General features: G+C 35.8%; 1 protein-coding gene across 24 annotated transcripts in view; it reads left to right on the forward strand.

Moving 5' to 3' along the window:
- Positions 1–17,145, forward strand: part of ENAH (ENAH actin regulator) — a 154,849-nt gene extending 137,704 nt beyond the window's left edge. For 17 of the 24 annotated variants that reach the window (XM_031655326.1, XM_031655340.1, XM_031655305.1 and 14 more), the window contains 5 exons: positions 3,516–3,582; positions 6,499–6,561; positions 10,488–10,566; positions 13,039–13,096; positions 13,626–17,145. In XM_031655326.1, coding sequence (XP_031511186.1) covers positions 3,516–3,582; positions 6,499–6,561; positions 10,488–10,566; positions 13,039–13,096; positions 13,626–13,663 — 305 coding nt within the window. In that variant the 3' untranslated portion in view covers positions 13,664–17,145. The remainder of the gene's footprint in view (positions 1–3,515; positions 3,583–6,498; positions 6,562–10,487; positions 10,567–13,038; positions 13,097–13,625) is intronic. The other 7 variants (XM_031655317.1, XM_031655324.1, XM_031655325.1 and 4 more) reach the window with 1 other exon arrangement.
- The last annotated feature ends 1,895 nt before the right edge of the window (positions 17,146–19,040 follow it).

Consider the following 19,040-nt stretch of genomic DNA (forward strand, 5'->3'; position numbering starts at 1 on the left):
GATTAAAGACTGAGGGCTGGACTATCCAACTCCTTATCTATTCTGGAATGAAACAACATAAATAAACTTGATGAGTTAATATCTAGAGTGGTCCATAGGAAACCAGTATAGAGAAATGCTTATATTCCTACAGTTTTGATTTAAAGACAACCAACTGCATCTACAGTTACCTTTTTAATTTTCATTGTTTTATTTTTTTGAGATGGGGTCTCACTCTGTTGCCCAGGCTGGAGTGCAATGGTGCGATCTTGGCTCACTGCATCCTCTACCTCCTAGGATCAAGTGATCCTCCCACCTTAGCCCCCCAACCCCCCAAGTAGCTGAGGCCCCAGGCGCATAGCACCACTCCTGGCTAATTGTTTGCATTTTTGGTAGAGACAGGGTTTCACCATGTTGCCCAGGCTGGTCTCAAACTCCTGAACTCCAGTGATCCAGCTGTTTCAGTCTCCCAAAGTGCTGGGATTACAGGCATGAGCCACAATGTGCCACCTAGAATTCCCTTTTTTTTTTTTTTTAAGTACTTCTGTTTTTGTTTTTTGTGATTGTAATCCATCTTTTCACACCCCCACCCCCCATTCCTCATTCTCATTATTAAATAGTGACTCTTCAGTAGACTGATTGCTGTACCATAATTAACATCATGGCTTTGTTTTCCCTCTGAATAGGACTCAATTTATGTTACTTTAATTAAAAATTCAGTGCTTTGTGACCCACTTATTTTAGCTTTATCCTTCTTTCTGTAAGCCAAAAGTAATTATATATGCTGTCATTAGTACCGCATAGATGTTGTAAATCTGAACCATACTTCAGGGTCACAGAACCTTTAGAATATGATGAGAGCTATAGATCCTTTTTCCAGGGGGGGAAATGGTATTTTTATTCAGATTTGTTCATAATTTCAGAATGTTCATGAATTTCTTGAAGGTTATCCGTGGACTCCAAGTTAAAAATTCCTTATAATGTATAACCCCTTATATAAAATATGAAAAAATAGGCCGGGCGCGGTGGCTCAAGCCTGTAATCCCAGCACTTTGGGAGGCCGAGATGGGCGGATCACAAGGTCAGGAGATCGAGACCATCCTGGCTAACACGGTGAAACCCCGTCTCTACTAAAAAATACAAAAACCTAGCCGGGCGAGGTGGCGGGCGCCTGTAGTCCCAGCTACTCGGGAGGCTGAGGCAGGAGAATGGCATGAACCCGGGAGGCGGAGCTTGCAGTGAGCTGAGATCCGGCCACTGCACTCCAGTCTGGGCGACAAAGCGAGACTGTCTAAACAACAACAACAACAAAAATATGAAAAAATAATGTGCAGGTTTTGTGTGTGTGTCTCATATATATATATAAAAGCAAAAAGGGCAGGGCCTCTTTTGTCACTTGTTTCATTCCGTTTTTAAATTGACATTGTGTCAGGCACCTGAAGTGAAAGGTACAGGTTCTAAGCACGAAAAAACTCTTGGTCCAGCTGGGAAGATGAGACACACAGGTGTAAAGTTAACCTTTTACAACCACATGTTGAATACTAAGTAATGTGTGTCAAAGAGGGAGGAGATGACACATACGAGTCACCTGAGTCACCTTTGTAGAGAAAAGTGATATCTTAGTATGCCTTGAAGAGTATTTAGTTTGGCTGAAAGTGAGGGAAGGTGTGATATTTCAGAATGTAAGTATAGCTTGAGCAAAGGTATGGAGTTGGAGATGAGCAAGAAGAGATTAAGAAATAGGAAATAGACTAGAACAGGGAATTCTTTTTGAGGAGTATTGTGGGGGAAAGTTTGGAAATATGAGTTAGAAACAAAAATGTTGAGAGCCTTTTATAAAATTATCAAGAGTTTAGACTTTATCCTGCAAGTACTGAGTTCAGTGGACATTTAATCCACTGAAACTGAGGCACATTAAAATGGCACTTGTGGTTTTCCCATTAAAACTAGGGAGGATTGAGATAGGCAGACCAATTAGGAAGCTCTATACGCATGCCAGTAAAGATCCTCTGAAGGGAACCCAGCCCTTGCCCCTCCTGAAACACAGCTGAGCTCCTTAGAGAGAAGAGGCCCTTGCTTCTCAGCTTCCGCAGAGCCAGCTGAACAGTTCTTTCTCACAACCAGATGACCTTTAAGACTAAAAGATGGTTCTGGTTTGGCTGACTGGGAAAGGACCTCAGCCAGCTGTTAAAAGGTAGCACTTGCTACATCTTATCCACTTTGGAATTACTCCCTCATCCTTCCACCTGCCACCTCTTTAGTGACAATGTCCGATGACCATTCCCCTCCCTGTCCAGGTGTCCCTCAGTTTCATTCAGGACTTCCCTCTTTTCACCTGCTTGGACTGGTGTCAATTGGATATGTTTCTGATTCTGCCTGTCCCAAACCCCATCCAATTTGATCTTCCTGGTCATGTGTGGAACTTGCCACCACTGTGGCGGTCATTGAGAGACTGTGTTAGCTGTTAGAATACAAAAGAAGGAATATAAAAAAGAAGGAATTTGGTTGATGAGGAGTAAGGCAAGATCAATAATGACTTTAAGGTTTCACACCTAATGCCTGCATGCAACAGAAATCCAGAACCAAAAGCAGGGCTTCATGGAAGAGTGTGAGTTTATTTTTGCGTAAGTGTACTTTGAAGAGACCATAAGCTACCTGAGAATGTGCAGAAGCCAGTTGAGGAGCTGAATTGGAACTCAGAGCAGTTTTAGTTAAAACTACACAATGAGATCACAACTCATGAATAAACTTCATTCTCATGTGGCCCAAATTCTTTCCTCCATGACAAGATTCCACTTCTGATTTTACCCAGTCATGTAGTGAGGCCAGTGACAGCATCAGTGAGTCAGCCCAGATTAGAAAAACAATTCAAGCACAATAGACAGCCAGCTAGTGAGTCACTGACTACATAGTCTCTTTTGTAATAAGAGCTTAGAGCGAACTTGTTTATATTTAACTGGAATTATCGGCTAAGTCCCAATAATTCATTGTTTAAGAATCAAGGAAGTATAGTAGAATTTCAGGATTCTGAAATTTAATTTGAGTTGCTCCTATTTTTTTTCCTAAGAGGGACTATTTGGATTTAGATTAATTGTTGAAATACATGAACATATTATAAGTTATACTTATTGTTTTGATCATTGGCGCTAAAAGTAATTTAAAACAATGTCAGTAATACTACTCCATTAAATTAATTGAACTATCCTAATTTTAAAATTATCCTACTTTATTCTTACTATCCTTTCTTTATTAGAGAAACTCCTTACCATCCAGTTTATAGAATTATAATATTTTAGACTTAACAATGTAAGTTTTTCCTTGGAAACTTCCCGTACTGGTTTATAATTTCTTCTCATTTTGAGGTCTGGCGTTGTGCAAATTAGAATCCTTACAGATTTCAACTAAAGTTTAGAATTTAAATTTTTATTTATATTACTGCTATGTAAACAGGTATAATGAGATTTAGTATTTTGTTTTTTGTTTTATAATAACTCTGGAAGCGTATATTTAATAACTTCTGTTCTTTGTTTTTAAAGAACCAACAAGAAAACCTTGGGAAAGAACAAATACAATGAATGGCAGCAAGTCACCTGTTATCTCCAGGTATCAACTTTTTTCTCTTAAGTTTTATATTTTATTTGTATAAAAAAAGAAATAGTGCATTCTTAGTGTAGAAAAAAATTGAATGGTAAGAAATTATACAAGGAGTCCATAAAACTCTCATGATCCTCCTAGTATTGGACAACCACCAAGCCTCATTATATATTACTCATCTACATTACTAGTGATTGATAAATTCTACCCTACATTTATTAACCAGATGATCTGAGATTTTAAGATAGCTTTGTCTTTCCCAATTTGTATTTTGAAAAATTCAAAACTACAGAAAAATTAAAAGGATAGTACAGTGAATATGTGTATACCCATTTCCTAGGTTTAACAGTTGTCAACATTTTGCCCCACTTGTCTTAACTATCTACATATCTACACTTTTTTCCCCTCTGATTAGTTTGAAAGCAGTTCACAAATAAGAAGTGTTTCACCCTAAATACTTTAGTGTTTTTTGGAAGAACCAGGACATCTGCTTTGTAACCAGAACACCATTATTACTCTCAAGAAATTTAACATTGAACAATAATATTATCTAATATAGTATATAGTCACATTTCCCCATTAGTCCCAATGACATAGTGTGTGTGTGTGTGTGTGTGTGTGTGTGTGTGTGTATAAAAAACTTTTGGAGCCTTTTTTAAACCTGAAAATCAGCTGGAGAGAAAAGAGCAAAATGAAACCTACATCTTTGAATTTGTAAAGTAGAAACATGTATTTCCCTATCTCATTTGAAACGTGTAAGTGTAATCAAGTTAGAAAAGATAGTATCCAGAAGCAAGGCTAGCTAATACTTGTTTCTACAAGTACATGTGGGCATGTTTAGGCAAATTTGTTCTTCCTTTAGCTAGGCATACTTTATTTTCATGACTAAATTTATATCACAGCTCCTGAACACAGATGAAACCTTTTCTTGGTTTATGAGACTTGTATAAAGTTTAAAGGACTTGTATTTTTCCCAGAAAAAAAAAAAAAAGTATGTATTTAGAAACTAAAAAGTATTTTGTCTTTTCTTTCTGAGCTATTTGCCTTATTTTTGTCTTGTAAAAAGCAACTTGACTCTAATTATAGAAACCTAATAAAGAGAAGTACAAGGATAGACTTGTAGACCTGTTCTGTGTTAGTCTAAGTCTGAATTTGGATTTGGCTTTCTATGTGGTGCGTTCTGCTAGTCGGAAAGAAGATTTGGTAATGACACAATTGTTTAAGCTCCACAAAGAAACTAGACCTTTTGGAATGTATAAAAGCTTTTAGTTTCTAAGTGATTGAAAGATGATCATATTTTACTTTAGAAGAAAGAGGGGAATTGCTTTTGGTGTACATGTGTTTTCAGTAGAGTAGAAAAATTGCACATTTGTGTTTCTCAGACTCCTAACTGAGATGGCCTTCTAACATATCTCTACCGGTTATGGATTTTCTTCAGTACCACATTATGAAGTGCTGATTTATCAAGCCCATAACAAGGGGCTGGCCAGGCGTGGTGGCTCATGCCTGTAATCCCAGCACTTTGGGAGGCTGAGGTGGGTGGATCACTTGAGGTCACGAATTTGAGACCAGCTTGGCTAACATGAAGAAACCCCATCTCTACTAAAAATACCAAAATTAACTGGGCATGGTGGCACACGCCTGCAATCCCAGCTACTTGGGAGGCTGAGACACGAGAATCACTTGAACCTGGGAGACGGAGGTTGCAGTGAGCTGATATCGCGCTATTGCACTCCAGTCTGCAGACCTGTCACGTGTCATTTGTCCTTTCTCTTCATCCTGCTTCGTTGATCTGCATTCCATAGTGAATTAAATAAAGCTAAGCCTATGTTGATGGCAGAAGTCATGTCTTAGAATGGACATGGATGAGGTTCTCCAAATGGAATACGTTCTTTGATGTATTTCCATTTAGTAAAGGAAAAGTTGTTCTTTGAAAGATTTTTTTATTTTTCCTAATTCCGGAGTAGGGAGAAAAAAGACTTTTTTTTTTTTTTTTTTTTCCCAGACTTGGAAATTTAGTAAGGGCTCTAAAGGTCACCATTTTGAAAATAATTTTATATAAATGAGTTGAATCTTGATTCTTAGTATCTAATAGTGCACCATAATCATGTTCCAATTCTGTTAGGTGATTTTCCTCCCGTTTCCCAAAATAGAAATTCTGAAACCCTGATTATTTCCTGACCACTCATATATCTTTTGATAGATTTGATCCAACTACTGGTATGTAGGTTTTAAAATTTCACAAAAGCTGTTTTAAACCATAAAAGATTTTTAAAATACGTTGAAAAGAGTAAGAACTATATTGCTTTTCTTCCTAAGTTATCTCCCCGTTCCTTCAGAAAGCAGGTATATTAGCTGCTTTAAGTATGTCTCATCCTTGCATTGTAGTGAAGGTGCCCATTTATCTTTGGAATAACTTTGTCAAAATTATGTTAGTGGTAAGATGGATTAATATCCCATAATATACATGAGATATTGCATATTGCTGTATTTGTTAAGAGTAAAAGCAAGAATGTTTGGTTAAAAATGCTTTAAACTATGACTGGATTATAACATTTGGAAGGTTGGTGCATTCATCTGTGATTATTAAGACCTGACAGATCTTGTATTCAAGATGGGAAAACTAGTCCTTTACATGCCTCCTGAGAAGAGTTAATTTTTTATACTTTTATATACTTACTGTGCCTAACAACCTATAAAAAGTAGCCATTGTGTAATGATTTTTAAAATTTTCTGTAAGTGGTATCTTCACATAACTAAAAGTTTTAAAATATCTTTTTTATTGGGGAAAAATTGGTTATTTTAAGGTTAATAGACTCAATTATTGTTTGGTTTGCTATTAACAACCTATAAAACAGTAACATAATGAGAATTATTTTTTAAAGTTCTATTGTGTATCCCTTTCAATGGTTTTCCCCTTCATAGACGGGATTCTCCAAGGAAAAATCAGATTGTTTTTGACAACAGGTCCTATGATTCATTACACAGGTATCATCCTGCTGTGACGTTGTGATTTGAGACTTTTAAATAACATGTTCAGGATAGGGCTGAGCTTTTTCTACCTGGATTGGTAATCACCACAAGGGAGATTTTTTTTTCTTTATTTTGAATACCTTTTAAAAATTCTGCCATCACTTCACAGTTGGATTAGGATAAATACAAATGGTAAACATATTCGAAATACTAGACTGGGAATCTAAGGCCACATATATTATCTAGGCCATTTGTAGCTTAAGCATTTTCTTTTAAAGGCTGTTTGCCTTATGATTATAAGACAAGGTTTCAAAAAAGTAGATAGAAGATCCTTTTCCATCTGTTACTGGAACATGGGCTAATATTAAAGCCATGGTTGTGGTTTCTTTGAGGAAAATCTCTGTTTCCTAGATACTTTGTAGTAAATTATCTTGGACAATTTAACATCTAACACCCTGAGTAGATTGTTTTCTAGATGAGCCCTATTATACCATTTTTTAATTAAGAACACTTAAGATATGAACTAGTTTTTTCTTAATTAAAAAAATTGACAGCTAAAAAAAAATCCTCAAATGCTTTTCAGTTACTTACACAATTAATGTGGCAGAATAGGGACTTAAATATAGTAGTACATTTTATAGGCAGATGTTTAAAAGGCAACACTCTCATCATAAAATAATAAAAACTGGCCCAGCACGGTGGTTCACACCTATAGTTTTGGCACCTTGGGAAGCCAAGGCTGGATGATCATTTGGGGCCAGGAGTTCAAGACCAGCCTGGGAAACTTAGCGAGACCCCATCTTTACAAAAAATGAAAAAACTAGCTGGGCCTGGTGGCTTGTGCCTATAGTCCCAGCTACTCAGGAGGCTAAGACAGGAAGATATCTTGTGCATAGGAGTTAAGAGGCTGCAATGAGGCATGATCACACCACTGCACCCTAGCCTGGGTGACAAAATGAGACCCTCTCTTAAAAAAAAAAAAAAAAAAGTAAAATAAAAACCTGAGAAACCCTCATTTTGTGATCAATTATGATGAAAACCCATAGGTTAGAAATAACTGAAATATATTTATGTTATTTTATACATTTTTTTTTCTTTTTAATATACATCAGGTCCACTGGGAATATGAATTAAATGCTGTTCATAGTGGATGTGTATCACAGTGAGTTGGCAGTTCAGTAAGCAGACTCTGGCCAAATTCTTACTTGCTAAAATTATTTTTATGCTATTAATGATCGAACTACAACAAGTTAATTTTGTCAGCCAGTTAAATCTTCACAAAATGTTTATATTCCACTAGTGAAATAGTTTTTTCTGCTTTTTTTTTTTTTTTTTGAGGTGGTTTGTTTTGGCCAAAAGATTTCTTTAGAAAATTTGCTAGTACATAGAAAAATAGCATTTAACAATGAAATTTTTAAGGCTGGGTACCATAGCTCATGCCTATAATCCCAGCTCTTTGGGAGGCCTAGGCAGGAGGATCACTTGAGTCCAGGAGCTTGAGACTAGCCTAGGCAATGTGGTTAAACCCTGTCTCTATAAAACATACAAAAATTCGCTGGGCATGGTTGCATGTGCCTGTGGGAGGCTGAGGTGGGAAGAAGGCTTGAGCCCAGGAGGTCAAGGCTGCAGTGAGCTGAGATCATGCCACTGCACTGCAGCCTGCGTGACAGAATGAGACCTTGTGTTCAAAAATATATATATTTTTTTAATGTAGTAAATCTGCTCAGTTATCTTGCCGCTTTCACACATAGTACCCCCTGGGATAATGTTACTGATAAACTTTTTTGGTAAAAGTTAAGAAAAAAAGTGGTGATTACATCTTTCCTTCAGTATGAAAAGTTCCCCCCTTTAGTTAATTATCATGGTGGTGGTGGTGATGGATTGCATGTTAGCATGAATTAAATTTTTAAAAATTTGCATGTCTCCACAATTGTTTTTATTACATGACAATAATATTTTACATTGACTAGTAAATATGGATATATTCGTAACATACTTGCCCAATTAAATAGCAGACTGTAGTTGTTCATGTGAATTTCAGAGGTATTCATTATATAACTTGAGAAAATAACTAGCTAAATGGACCACTTAAATGAGAAATGTAAAAGAAAAGCAGAGTATGAATTATAGTTTAATTCTAGAGAACAGGAATAGGTAGCATGAGTGAGTATATGAAATGATGGTGTCCTAAACTGTAAGACTGTTTGCCAGACGTGGCTCTGCATAGGGCACCATGACTTGCATTTTATGGATCTCAGTAAATCTTAAGTGACCTTGGAATTTAGTAGTCTTCCCTAGCAAAGTAAGAAGGTGTAGCCTCACAAGAGGAAAGGAAATATTTCACATAAATCTTATTCCCTACAGTGCCTAGCTCAGTGCGTATTGAATGAAGTTTTCTGAAAGTTATTATTTCCCCCACTCATATAAGCAGATACCTAATAAGGTAAAATTGGACGACTTGCTTCCTAACAGTCTTTTAAGCAGTAATACATTTTGATAGTAAAGCAGATTAACAGGCCGGGCATGGTGGCTCACACCTACACCCAGCAATTTGGGAGGCTGAAGCAGACAAATTATGAAGTCAGGAGTTCGAGACCAGCCTGGCCAACATGGTGAAACCCCGTCTCTACTCAAAATACAAAAAAAAAATTAGCCAGTCCTTGTGGCGCACCTGTAATCCCAGCTACTCCGGAGGCTGAGGCAGGAGAATCACTTGAACCCAGGAGGCAGAGGCTGCAGTGAGCCGAGATCACACCACTGCACTCCAGCCTGGGAGACAGAGCAAGACTGCATCTCATAAACAGCAGCAACAACAACAACAACAAAAAGATTAACTCAGTGTTTAATCTTCAGGAACCATGCCTATGGGTTTAAAGTATTTTATGTCTTATAAGAGTTATAAAATTATAACTTGGAAAAATTTATTACGCCTTTTGGGTCTTGCTTCAGATTGCTAACGTTGGTACTCTGCAAAATTGGGAATATATGATTTGCCTGATGGTTTTAAGTTGCATTTATTCGTGGCTCGTACTAGACTAAACCAGAACCCAGAGGCGTGCCCAATTAAAACTCTAGGTTTTCCGCTGACGATTCTTTTATTGCCACAATTGGAGAGGGCACCATGACTGGTTTATTTGGTGCTGAAACTTGTTTAAAATATACCTAATCATTGACTTATTAAGAATTATAATAGAAACTAAACTTTTGAAAGTGCAATAATAATTGACAATCTGCTTCTGTTTGGCATTTCCTTTTTATTTAATAAAATAAATGTGTGGAAGTAGTTAGCCTGAAACACAACATTCAAATGACGTCTCCATAAAATTTTCACAAGGAAATAGTCACATAGTCTAATCTAATAAACATTTTTAAAACATTTTTTATTTTGATTCTTGAAATGGAATAATATGTATAAAGCAAATCATGCTCACTAAAAATGTTTTCTTCCTGCAATCCAAGGCATCAACTTTGTAAGCTGATTTATGTTAGTGTAAAACATTCAAGTCTTTATGTTTCTCCTTTCACTGGTTTGCCCAGGTATTTAAGTAGATAATGTAAAAGTTCAAAAGCAAGACAGAACAAGATTGTGTTATTTGAGCCTCAGATGTTCCAGCTGGCCTCTTCATCACTGTCTTGGTCAACATGCCATGTTATCTGGTTACCTCATGCCCAAAGAATACCATCGTCTACTCTTTTCTGAAGAAGTCTTACCACCTTGTCACCTTTTTCTAGTTCTTTTATAAATAAGAAATACTGAGAAAAGTGAAAAAATTTTGTTTTATGTCCTAATCAGCCCTACAATTTTGATAATTTTTAACAAAATGGCTATTTTAAAGAAATGTATTTAAATCTGGTGTTGGGTTGGCAAATTTGCAATTATTTATGAACTCCTTAAGTGTTAAGAATGTTGTTTACCTGTCCTGGAAATTTCATTTATGCAGACCAAAATCCACACCCTTATCACAGCCCAGTGCCAATGGAGTCCAGACGGAAGGACTTGACTATGACAGGCTGAAGCAGGTGGGCGCTCAGTGGCAGCTTTATTTGTACTTGTTTCTTTTAAAAAAATATCTTATATGCATATCTTTGACATGGATCCTGAATGTACTTAGAAAAACCATAGAGCTATTGTTATACAAATTAAACAGTGGCATTAGTAGTACTGTATTTTTTCAAATCTACACTTCCAGTTCATTGAGTTTGCATGAAGTTCCAGAGGTAGTGGAGGGTGGGGCTGTGGTTTAGTGATTACAGCATAAGGTTTAAATGTAAGTGCGTGGTATGCAGTTGTAAAGAAAACAATGGGGCTTTTGCTTTTCAGTTACTGTATTGGCAAAATGGAATGCAACAAATCTGATTTTGGCAAGAGTGCGAGGAAATAGGCACTCTTCTATACGTCGGCTTTCTAAAAAGCAGTTTGGAAAAACAAAATCAAAAGCCTGAAAAATAAATGTCTTACCTTGAACTCAGTGATATGAATTCCAGGAATTTATTCAAAGAAAATATTGTGGAAGTATACAAAGCTATAGTGGGTAGAGTAGAGGCTCTGTAGGCTTCAAGGGATCATAATTTAGTATGCTTAATAGTAAATTGTGAATACTTGCCTGTGTTAGGTAACAAAACAGATGTGTACAGTTATCTCAATTTTATATAAAAAAAGATACTGTCCACATTTGGGTACATATGCATTATATTTAATACTTGTGTACTCAGGAAGAAGTAGTAAGTGATAGGATTGTGATTTAAAATACCTTATTCACAGAAGAGATGAAATACATTTTTTATATAAACTGAATTTTCATACTGCAAAGCTATTTGAAAAGTTAAATTCAGTTATATGATCTTAAAGGGGAACATGTGGTCATTGAAAATCAAGCCCTTGTTTTGCTCTGTATTGAATGTGGCTTTCTTGAAAAATATTTTAAAATAGAGCACTTCCACACACTTCAAAACATGGTCAATTCTTGATTTTCTGAAGAATTGGAGGATAACAGAGGAATAGATTTGATTTGGGGGATGAGATGTAAAGAGTAATTTGGATCAGGATATCTGTGAGTTTATTTAATAACTCCTGTGTCTCAGTCTTTTCCATTGTTAAAATGAAGACTTTAATTGATAGTTTTATTTTAAACATGAGAAGCTTTTCAAAAGGTAAACTTTAACAGAGCAATTTAATTTTTCCTGGGGTATTCAGTGTTAAAGTCACACAATTCAAAACTAATCCTTCCAAAGGACAGCTGTTACTTTTCACCCACTAAAATTGTGTCACTTTGTCATAGGACCTCCAATCTTGAATCTGCAGGGGGGTTTTTTGTTTGTTTTTTGTTTTTGAGACAGAGTCTCACTCTACCACCCAGGCTGAAGAGCAGTGGTGCGATCTTGGCTCACTGCAGCCTCTGCCTCCCAGGTTCAAGCGATTCTCCTGCCTCAGCCTCCCAAGTAGCTGGGATTACAGGTGTGCACTACCACGCCCGGCTAACTTTTGTAGTTTTTGTAGAGACGGGGTTTCACCATGTTGGCCAGGCTGGTCTCAAATTTCCCAGCCTCAAGTGATCCGTCTGCCTCAGCCTCCCAAAGTGCTGGGATTACAGGCGTGAGCCACCTCACCCGGCCAAATCTGCAGTTCTTGAAGGAGGGCCCAGAGCACCACAGTTAATAGAAGTATAATGTGGGCTATGTATATATTTTAAATTTTTTCTAGTAGCCGCATTTTAAAAATACGAAACAAAAGGACAACATTAATTTAGAAACTTAATAATGTATTTAAAGTATGTTTTAATATGTAGTCAATTTTTATAAATTACTAACGAGTTATTTTACATTGTTTTCATCATATTAAATCTGAGAACTCTGGTGTGTGCTTTACACTTACAGCACATCTCATTTCAGATTAGCCTCATTTCAGCAGCTGCATATGGCTGGTGCCTGCCGTATTAGACAGCGTGGGTCAACCAGGGCCTCGCCCACCTTCCTGCCTACCCATTAGGGCAATCTCTGAGGTCCCTTCAGGGAAATCCTAGACTCCTTGAAATATGGTTTGGCAGCTATGGTGATTCCTAAGAAATCTCCATACTTCAAACAAAAGAACAGATTTGCCAAGAGCCGATTGTCCAGTTTATTGTGATATCTTCATCCTCTAAACTTCCTTTGCATCACCTCTGAGATTGTTCCCAGAGGACTAGATTGAAAGCACAGCTGTTATCATTTCTAGAAACTATCTGAATCATACCTTTCACTGGATGACAGAGTAATGATCTTAATTTTAGGAAGCATTCTATTTCACATATTGCTAGGCTAGAATAAGCCAGGATTGGGAAGGGAAGAATATTAAAATTTACCAAGGCTAGTCTTCCAAGAAATAGAATTGTGGCTCTGGAAACAAAAAAACACTACACATCATACTTCATGACATTCTTAAAATTTTATATGAGTAAGAATCTTTTTAGCAGTATTTTTTTTCTGTATTTCTGATATTTTTCTCTAATATTTTAGGACATTTTAGATGAAATGAGAAAGGAGTTAACAAAGCTAAAAGAAGAGCTCATTGATGGTAAGTATCTGGACAAATTTACTATTCCTATTCCTATAAACAATGTTTAAGATTCACCATTTTTAAGAAAATGCAAATAAGGAAATGCCCAGTTGATTACTTGAGGGCAATGACTTCCATAGTCCTGCCCTTTTAGGATTAGGGTTTTGGGGAGGAGGTTTCTCCTTCATATAATGGAAATTATTTTTATAAATAGGGATTAAACAAAATCCCTCAATTCAGATGTTGTCTTAGATGGAAATCCACATGAACAGATCTTTCTCTAGGTTACCCCTGCTCACCTATCCCAGTGCCCTCTTCTTTTTGAGCCCACATACTCAGTGTTTTCATTTTGTATACAAAAGGAGAAAATATATAGAAATTAGTATCATCTTTCTAGTATTAAAGATGTGTGCAATGAAAGATGCAAAGTTAATTTTTTTATTACTGTGAGTTTGAGCACAATCCTTAAAGTTTCTTAAGAATGAGCCACTCATTTATCTTACTTTACCATTATATTTATTTTCAATACTTGTTCTTTTCCATCCAGCAATCAGGCAGGAACTGAGCAAGTCAAATACTGCATAGAGGAACAGACTAAGGAGAGATAGGACTTTAATCTGAAGGAAAAAAAATCCTACAAACAACAACTGTTCACAACAGCAAACCCCTACATTTTATGAGCTGTAAGAAGAAAATGGAGACAAACAGAAGGAGGGAAAATCCAACCTACTCTGAAAGCCTTCAAACATTATGACTCTGGCGATAAGCTCTTTTCCCTCTCCGTTTGCTGCTTTTTTCTGGCCTTTACAACAGAATGGAAGAGAATCATATAAGAGTTCCTGTAACAGTTATGCAGAAAATACTAAAACCCATCAGGCAAAATCACCGTGCATTGAAATATTTTCATGTCAAGATAAAATTGCACATTTTCCACAATACATTGCTAAAATAAAGAGGAGAAAGGCTTAGGAAGTTTTTTTGCAGAGAGTGCTGGTAAAGAATTGAGCAAGTTTGCTATTGTATTGTAATGTTTCTCTCAGGTTTGTTCTTCCTATCATGTTTGATATTCCATGAATAATTGAGATCAGGCCTATGTAAGTTAAGATCATAATAAGTGGAACAAATGGAATTGTAAGTGCTTTCAAAGGGTAATATTTATAAGAAAGTGTCTGAAAAATGATATCTTCAGCTTGAGGAATTTTAGAATGATAGGAAGTCTCTCAAGTTAGCCTTCATGCAATTTTGTAGATTAAAACATAAAATTTGTCCAGAATTTAAAGATTTAGATGCCTTCCTAAATTGTTACAATGCTTTACCAAATCTATGACTTCTACATAACACAAACCAGTGGTCAAATGTAAACACTATATTGTAGATTTACTGTAGGTTTTCAACCTTTTTTAGATTTATGCATGTGGACATTTTTATAATGTAATTACAATCACCACAAAGTTAGCTTTTTTAATTGCAGACAGTAATGCATGTCACACTAATATGTAGTGGCCTTTTCAAGGCCTAGTCCCAGGGAAAACATTTTGTAGAGTATAGGGGAGTGGGAGGAAGGGGAGGAATAATTTTTTATTTGAACTTGATTTCTGCACTATCTTTTTCTCAGTTACCTGCATGAATAATAATGAGGAATATTTTGTGACTTTAATTGGTAAATATGTTACAAAACCAAGTACTTAATCTTTTACATCATGTCTTCAGCTATTTGTATTTTAACCAGTAATTTCAATGGTCTGAAACATGATTCAGAGCTTCACATAATATCTTACTGTGGAACTCAAAAGTTTGATCACTGAATTTGGCAGTTATTACTACCTAGGTCCCCTGCTGTTACACAGGTGTTTAGATACATGCTCCTGAATGAAGCTGCTTTTGAATTTTGTTATGTTGAAATGCAAGAAATAACAATGATGGCAGCAATTAAGGTCACAGAAATCATTAGGTAAAGGAAAACCAACAAGGAGTTCTGCAGTTTTCTTTTAATAAGTAAAGTGAGACTTGAGGGTGGTGGGAAGAAGGAATTAGACTCTCTGCCTGCCACCCTGTGTGTGTGTGCCCTCGCGCACATGCTGTCTATATGGAAGCCACTTTTCTTTCCTTTGAAACTGGCAAGGTTAAAATAAGGGAGAAATCCTGTATGTTGCAATGATAGCTTTTTGGAAAATTTAAGAAATCAAACTCTCCAGGCTCTCCATCTTGATTTATGCTTGAGTTGTTATGTGCCATATTTGCTTTGAACTCTGATTATCAGAAGTTTTACTAAAATTTTGAAATAATTCACTTTCATCTGCTTTCTAGATTTTGTACATCTCTGTCCATAAAGCAGAGCTTGTTGATAGTGTAGTTTTCTAAATGCTGCAAATTTGCAGCATTTACCACTACAAAGAAGTTTGGATGAGGGTTTTTTTTTCTTTGTTAAAATAGTTCCTATTTCTGTAGAAATTTCACTTTTAGATTAAACTGTGATGGATGAGCTATCATAATTCAAGTATACATTTCTTTTTTCTATCAGATATTCATTGTCATGCAGTAGTAGTAAAAACATCAAAGATGCAGCAAGCTTATGACGTATTTTCTAAAAGAAATAGGAGGCATTTTCATCTTTATTATTGTACTTTTGGTTATGCAAACACTTTGATAATATGATCAGTTATGTCCCCTATAAATCTGGTCAGAAACCTCTTTTGATTTTGTTGGGTAAGTTAAATAGTCTGTAGTAGGTAGAGTACTGGGTACAAGTGGTCCAAACTAAGATAAGAGACTAAAATAAAATGCTAAATCTTAAAAGAAACTGGGTTTATGCACTAAACGTTTTGTGCCTTGGTCTAATATTAACATGATGTCTGTGTAAAATGACAAAAGAAAAAAAAAAACCAGTGTTGAATCACACTATATTTTCCATCATCCCAGATTGCTAAATGTGTTCTTTCCAAGAAGTCTGAATGAATTATTATATACATTTGCTGTCACATACATGACAGTTGTGTCATTATTAGAGATTTCAGTAATTACAGTGGGAAACAGAAGCCTAAGTTCTTTACCTTATCAAAACTATGTTCCTGGAACCACATTATTATGATGGTTTTTGTGCTCTTGTACATTGGATGTCTTAAGCTGAGTACAGTTTAGGGGATCCTTTCTCATGACAGGAAGGTACTGCTTTCCTCAACACTGTGATCTGACCTGTGACAAATCTGTACTATCCACTATGTAAATGGCTCACAAGTCAATTGCAAACAAACTGAATGTACAAATCTTAGTGCTGGTGCTGAAATCTCTTCGGAATAGTCATCATGATTTAAAAGTTTGTTTAAAAATTTGCAAGCTTCAAGTGTCAATCAAAACTGAAGATGAAACACTAATGAATGTTGAATTCTCATGCTTTTTAGGTGTACTTCCTTCTTAGAATTTTCAGTTTTCTATTTTTACCGTAACTATTTCGTTTAAATTTGTTTCACTTCAATTTCCTACATGCTAACTTCATTTGTGCGATTGAAATAAAATTGCAGTATATATGTGTTGCTTGTTTGTGACACTTAGATAATCTTCTGAAATAATTTGTTTTAAAGTAAGTTACATTGGATGTGAAAAACACCTTTTAAAGTCCAAGACTTTACTACTTAAAAGTTTACATGTCACGTTACTACTCTTTAAAGATTTCATAGAAGTCGTGAATACTAAGTAATGTATACAAAAGAAATACGTGATGATGTGTCTACTTTTTGTGTGAAATAACTGTTGGGTATTCCCTGTTCTTATTTTCTCTTTGCCCACCTTGACACAGTAACTTCTTCTTACAGTCAAGTTGATAGTAAGTGTTTAATTTTTATTCCATTTTGTTCTGCAACATATTCAGATACTTAAAACTCATTCATGCAGTTAGAATTTTCCTTTATATAGTTTGCATGGTAAAGGACATTGTGTGGTAAAGGGCATTATCGAGTATTGAACTTTATAGCAAAATGTGTATGGTGTTTATACATGATGCTGATTTCTTAAAACCTACATATAAGCAGTAGTACTTTTTCTCTATTATAAAGTATTAATTTTGAGTTCCATTTTATAATTCTGATGTCTTCTTTAGAAATACAAAATTACAGTCCTTGTATTATTTTCTTTGACCAGACCCAAATTTTCCCCCTTTCAACCGCCTCCATTCTCTTCTCCACTTATCATGGACCACATGTTCCCAACATTCATTAACTTTTGCAGCCATTACAGAGTTGACAGTTGTTAAGTTTTCAGCTGATTTTTTTTTCTTTTTTGCTCTATCCTGTCTCATGTTCTTGCTTCTCTTCATATGTAAGTCACAATTTTTGTCTACAAATTAAAAGTCACTTCTCATTCAAAAATGAGTTAAGTAACATGCTAACCTTTTAAATTTGCCTAGCTACAACTTTTATGTCTCTTGTAAATTTATATATACTTTCAGTGCCATTATGAAGAATTGGCCCTTTAATTCTAAGAAGTGTTACCCTATGAAGCACAGTGTGCAAAGGTATGCTACAGGGTCTCTTTAATTCCTGTGTAGCCATTGTAACTTTTTAACACCATTACCCGTTAAATTCTACCGATTATAAGTAGCGTAATAGTAACTGTATAAAGCAAACGTCGCAAAGGAACTCTGTAGGAGCTCTTAATTCCTCTATGTAGCTATCATAAAATTCACTTCCAAACTCCAAACATTTTTCTGGTAGCACCACTTTTGTTTTAATAGAAAGGTGAGTTCATATCTGTACATCTCTCCAAAGCTCTAAGGAATGAGAAAAGCATCCTAGTATATTGAAATTACTGATGTTTAATACCTCTGTCTTTTCACTGAAAGCCATTTAATATTTATAAGTTAGATGCTTTTTAAAGTCAAAACTTGACATACAGGTATTTATAAGGAACCTCCACGACGCTGAAAGAATGAAATTGACGTAGATAGCTTTGGCTACATAAAGACATGGTAGAGGACATTTACTTTTAAGAAGAGTTTTCTTCTGAGGATGTGTAGATTTAACTAAGCAGCTGAAGTCAGTAATCCCTCAAGAAAGGCCGTTTATAGGAGCCAAGAACTGCTGGAAGTCTGTGATGTAGGTTTTTCTGTTCCCAACATCAAAAGCTGTGGATTATTAGGTGTGTTCCCCTTTATGTTATGTCTAGGTAATTTTTGAGACATCAAAACTTTTTAAAATATCAATACTGGAAAGATGAAACCTTCAAATTAAAGCCTAAAAGTGATTAGAAAGTAAAATATTAATGCAGTAAATTTAGGATGGTTACAGATATTCACCATCAACATAAATGAGTTCCAGGATAAATTCTTTGTGGAATGCTAATGGTCAAGTCACATAAGAGGAAAATTAAATCTTCTGGTGAAGAGACATTTGAAAACTAAAGAATTAACTATGTAAATTTGTCTTTCTAAATAGTTTTCTTTATAAAGTAACAGAAGCATTGTAAAAGGGTAAATAAATGACCGTCATAATGACTTAGGGTGTTGTGAGAATGTCTGCCACATTTATTGGTTATTTCTGTTGAAATCTGAAGGAATCAATACATGTGAAGATTGAGAAAGGGGAAAAGGACTGTCTCCGTTACAGATATTCTGTAATGCACAGAACCTTCTAAACGGAAATGTTAGTATCATTTAAAGCACATAGTAGACCTTGAGTATTTGCTGACTAGTTTAACATACAGAAAAAATCAAGGATGAAGCACCAATTAAGTGTTTGAACCAAAGAATCACAGTCACTGAGCTGCACCCCAGTTCCATAAAGCATGTTAAATACTCAAAAGAGCAGAGAGCAGGGCCCGTAGACGCTTCTAGTGCAGGACACAGGAATTCTAGGCAGTGGGAGAAAAGGGCCCTGATTGGTGGCTGAGAGTAAAAAGAATACACCATTTGAATAGTGCTGTTCTTTTTCCTCACTTTATTTAAAGGTATATAATTCCTAGTAGTTAGGAC

The sequence above is a fragment of the Papio anubis genome, chromosome 1, assembly GCF_008728515.1.
Source record: "Papio anubis isolate 15944 chromosome 1, Panubis1.0, whole genome shotgun sequence".
NCBI classification, from domain to species: Eukaryota; Metazoa; Chordata; class Mammalia; order Primates; family Cercopithecidae; genus Papio; species Papio anubis.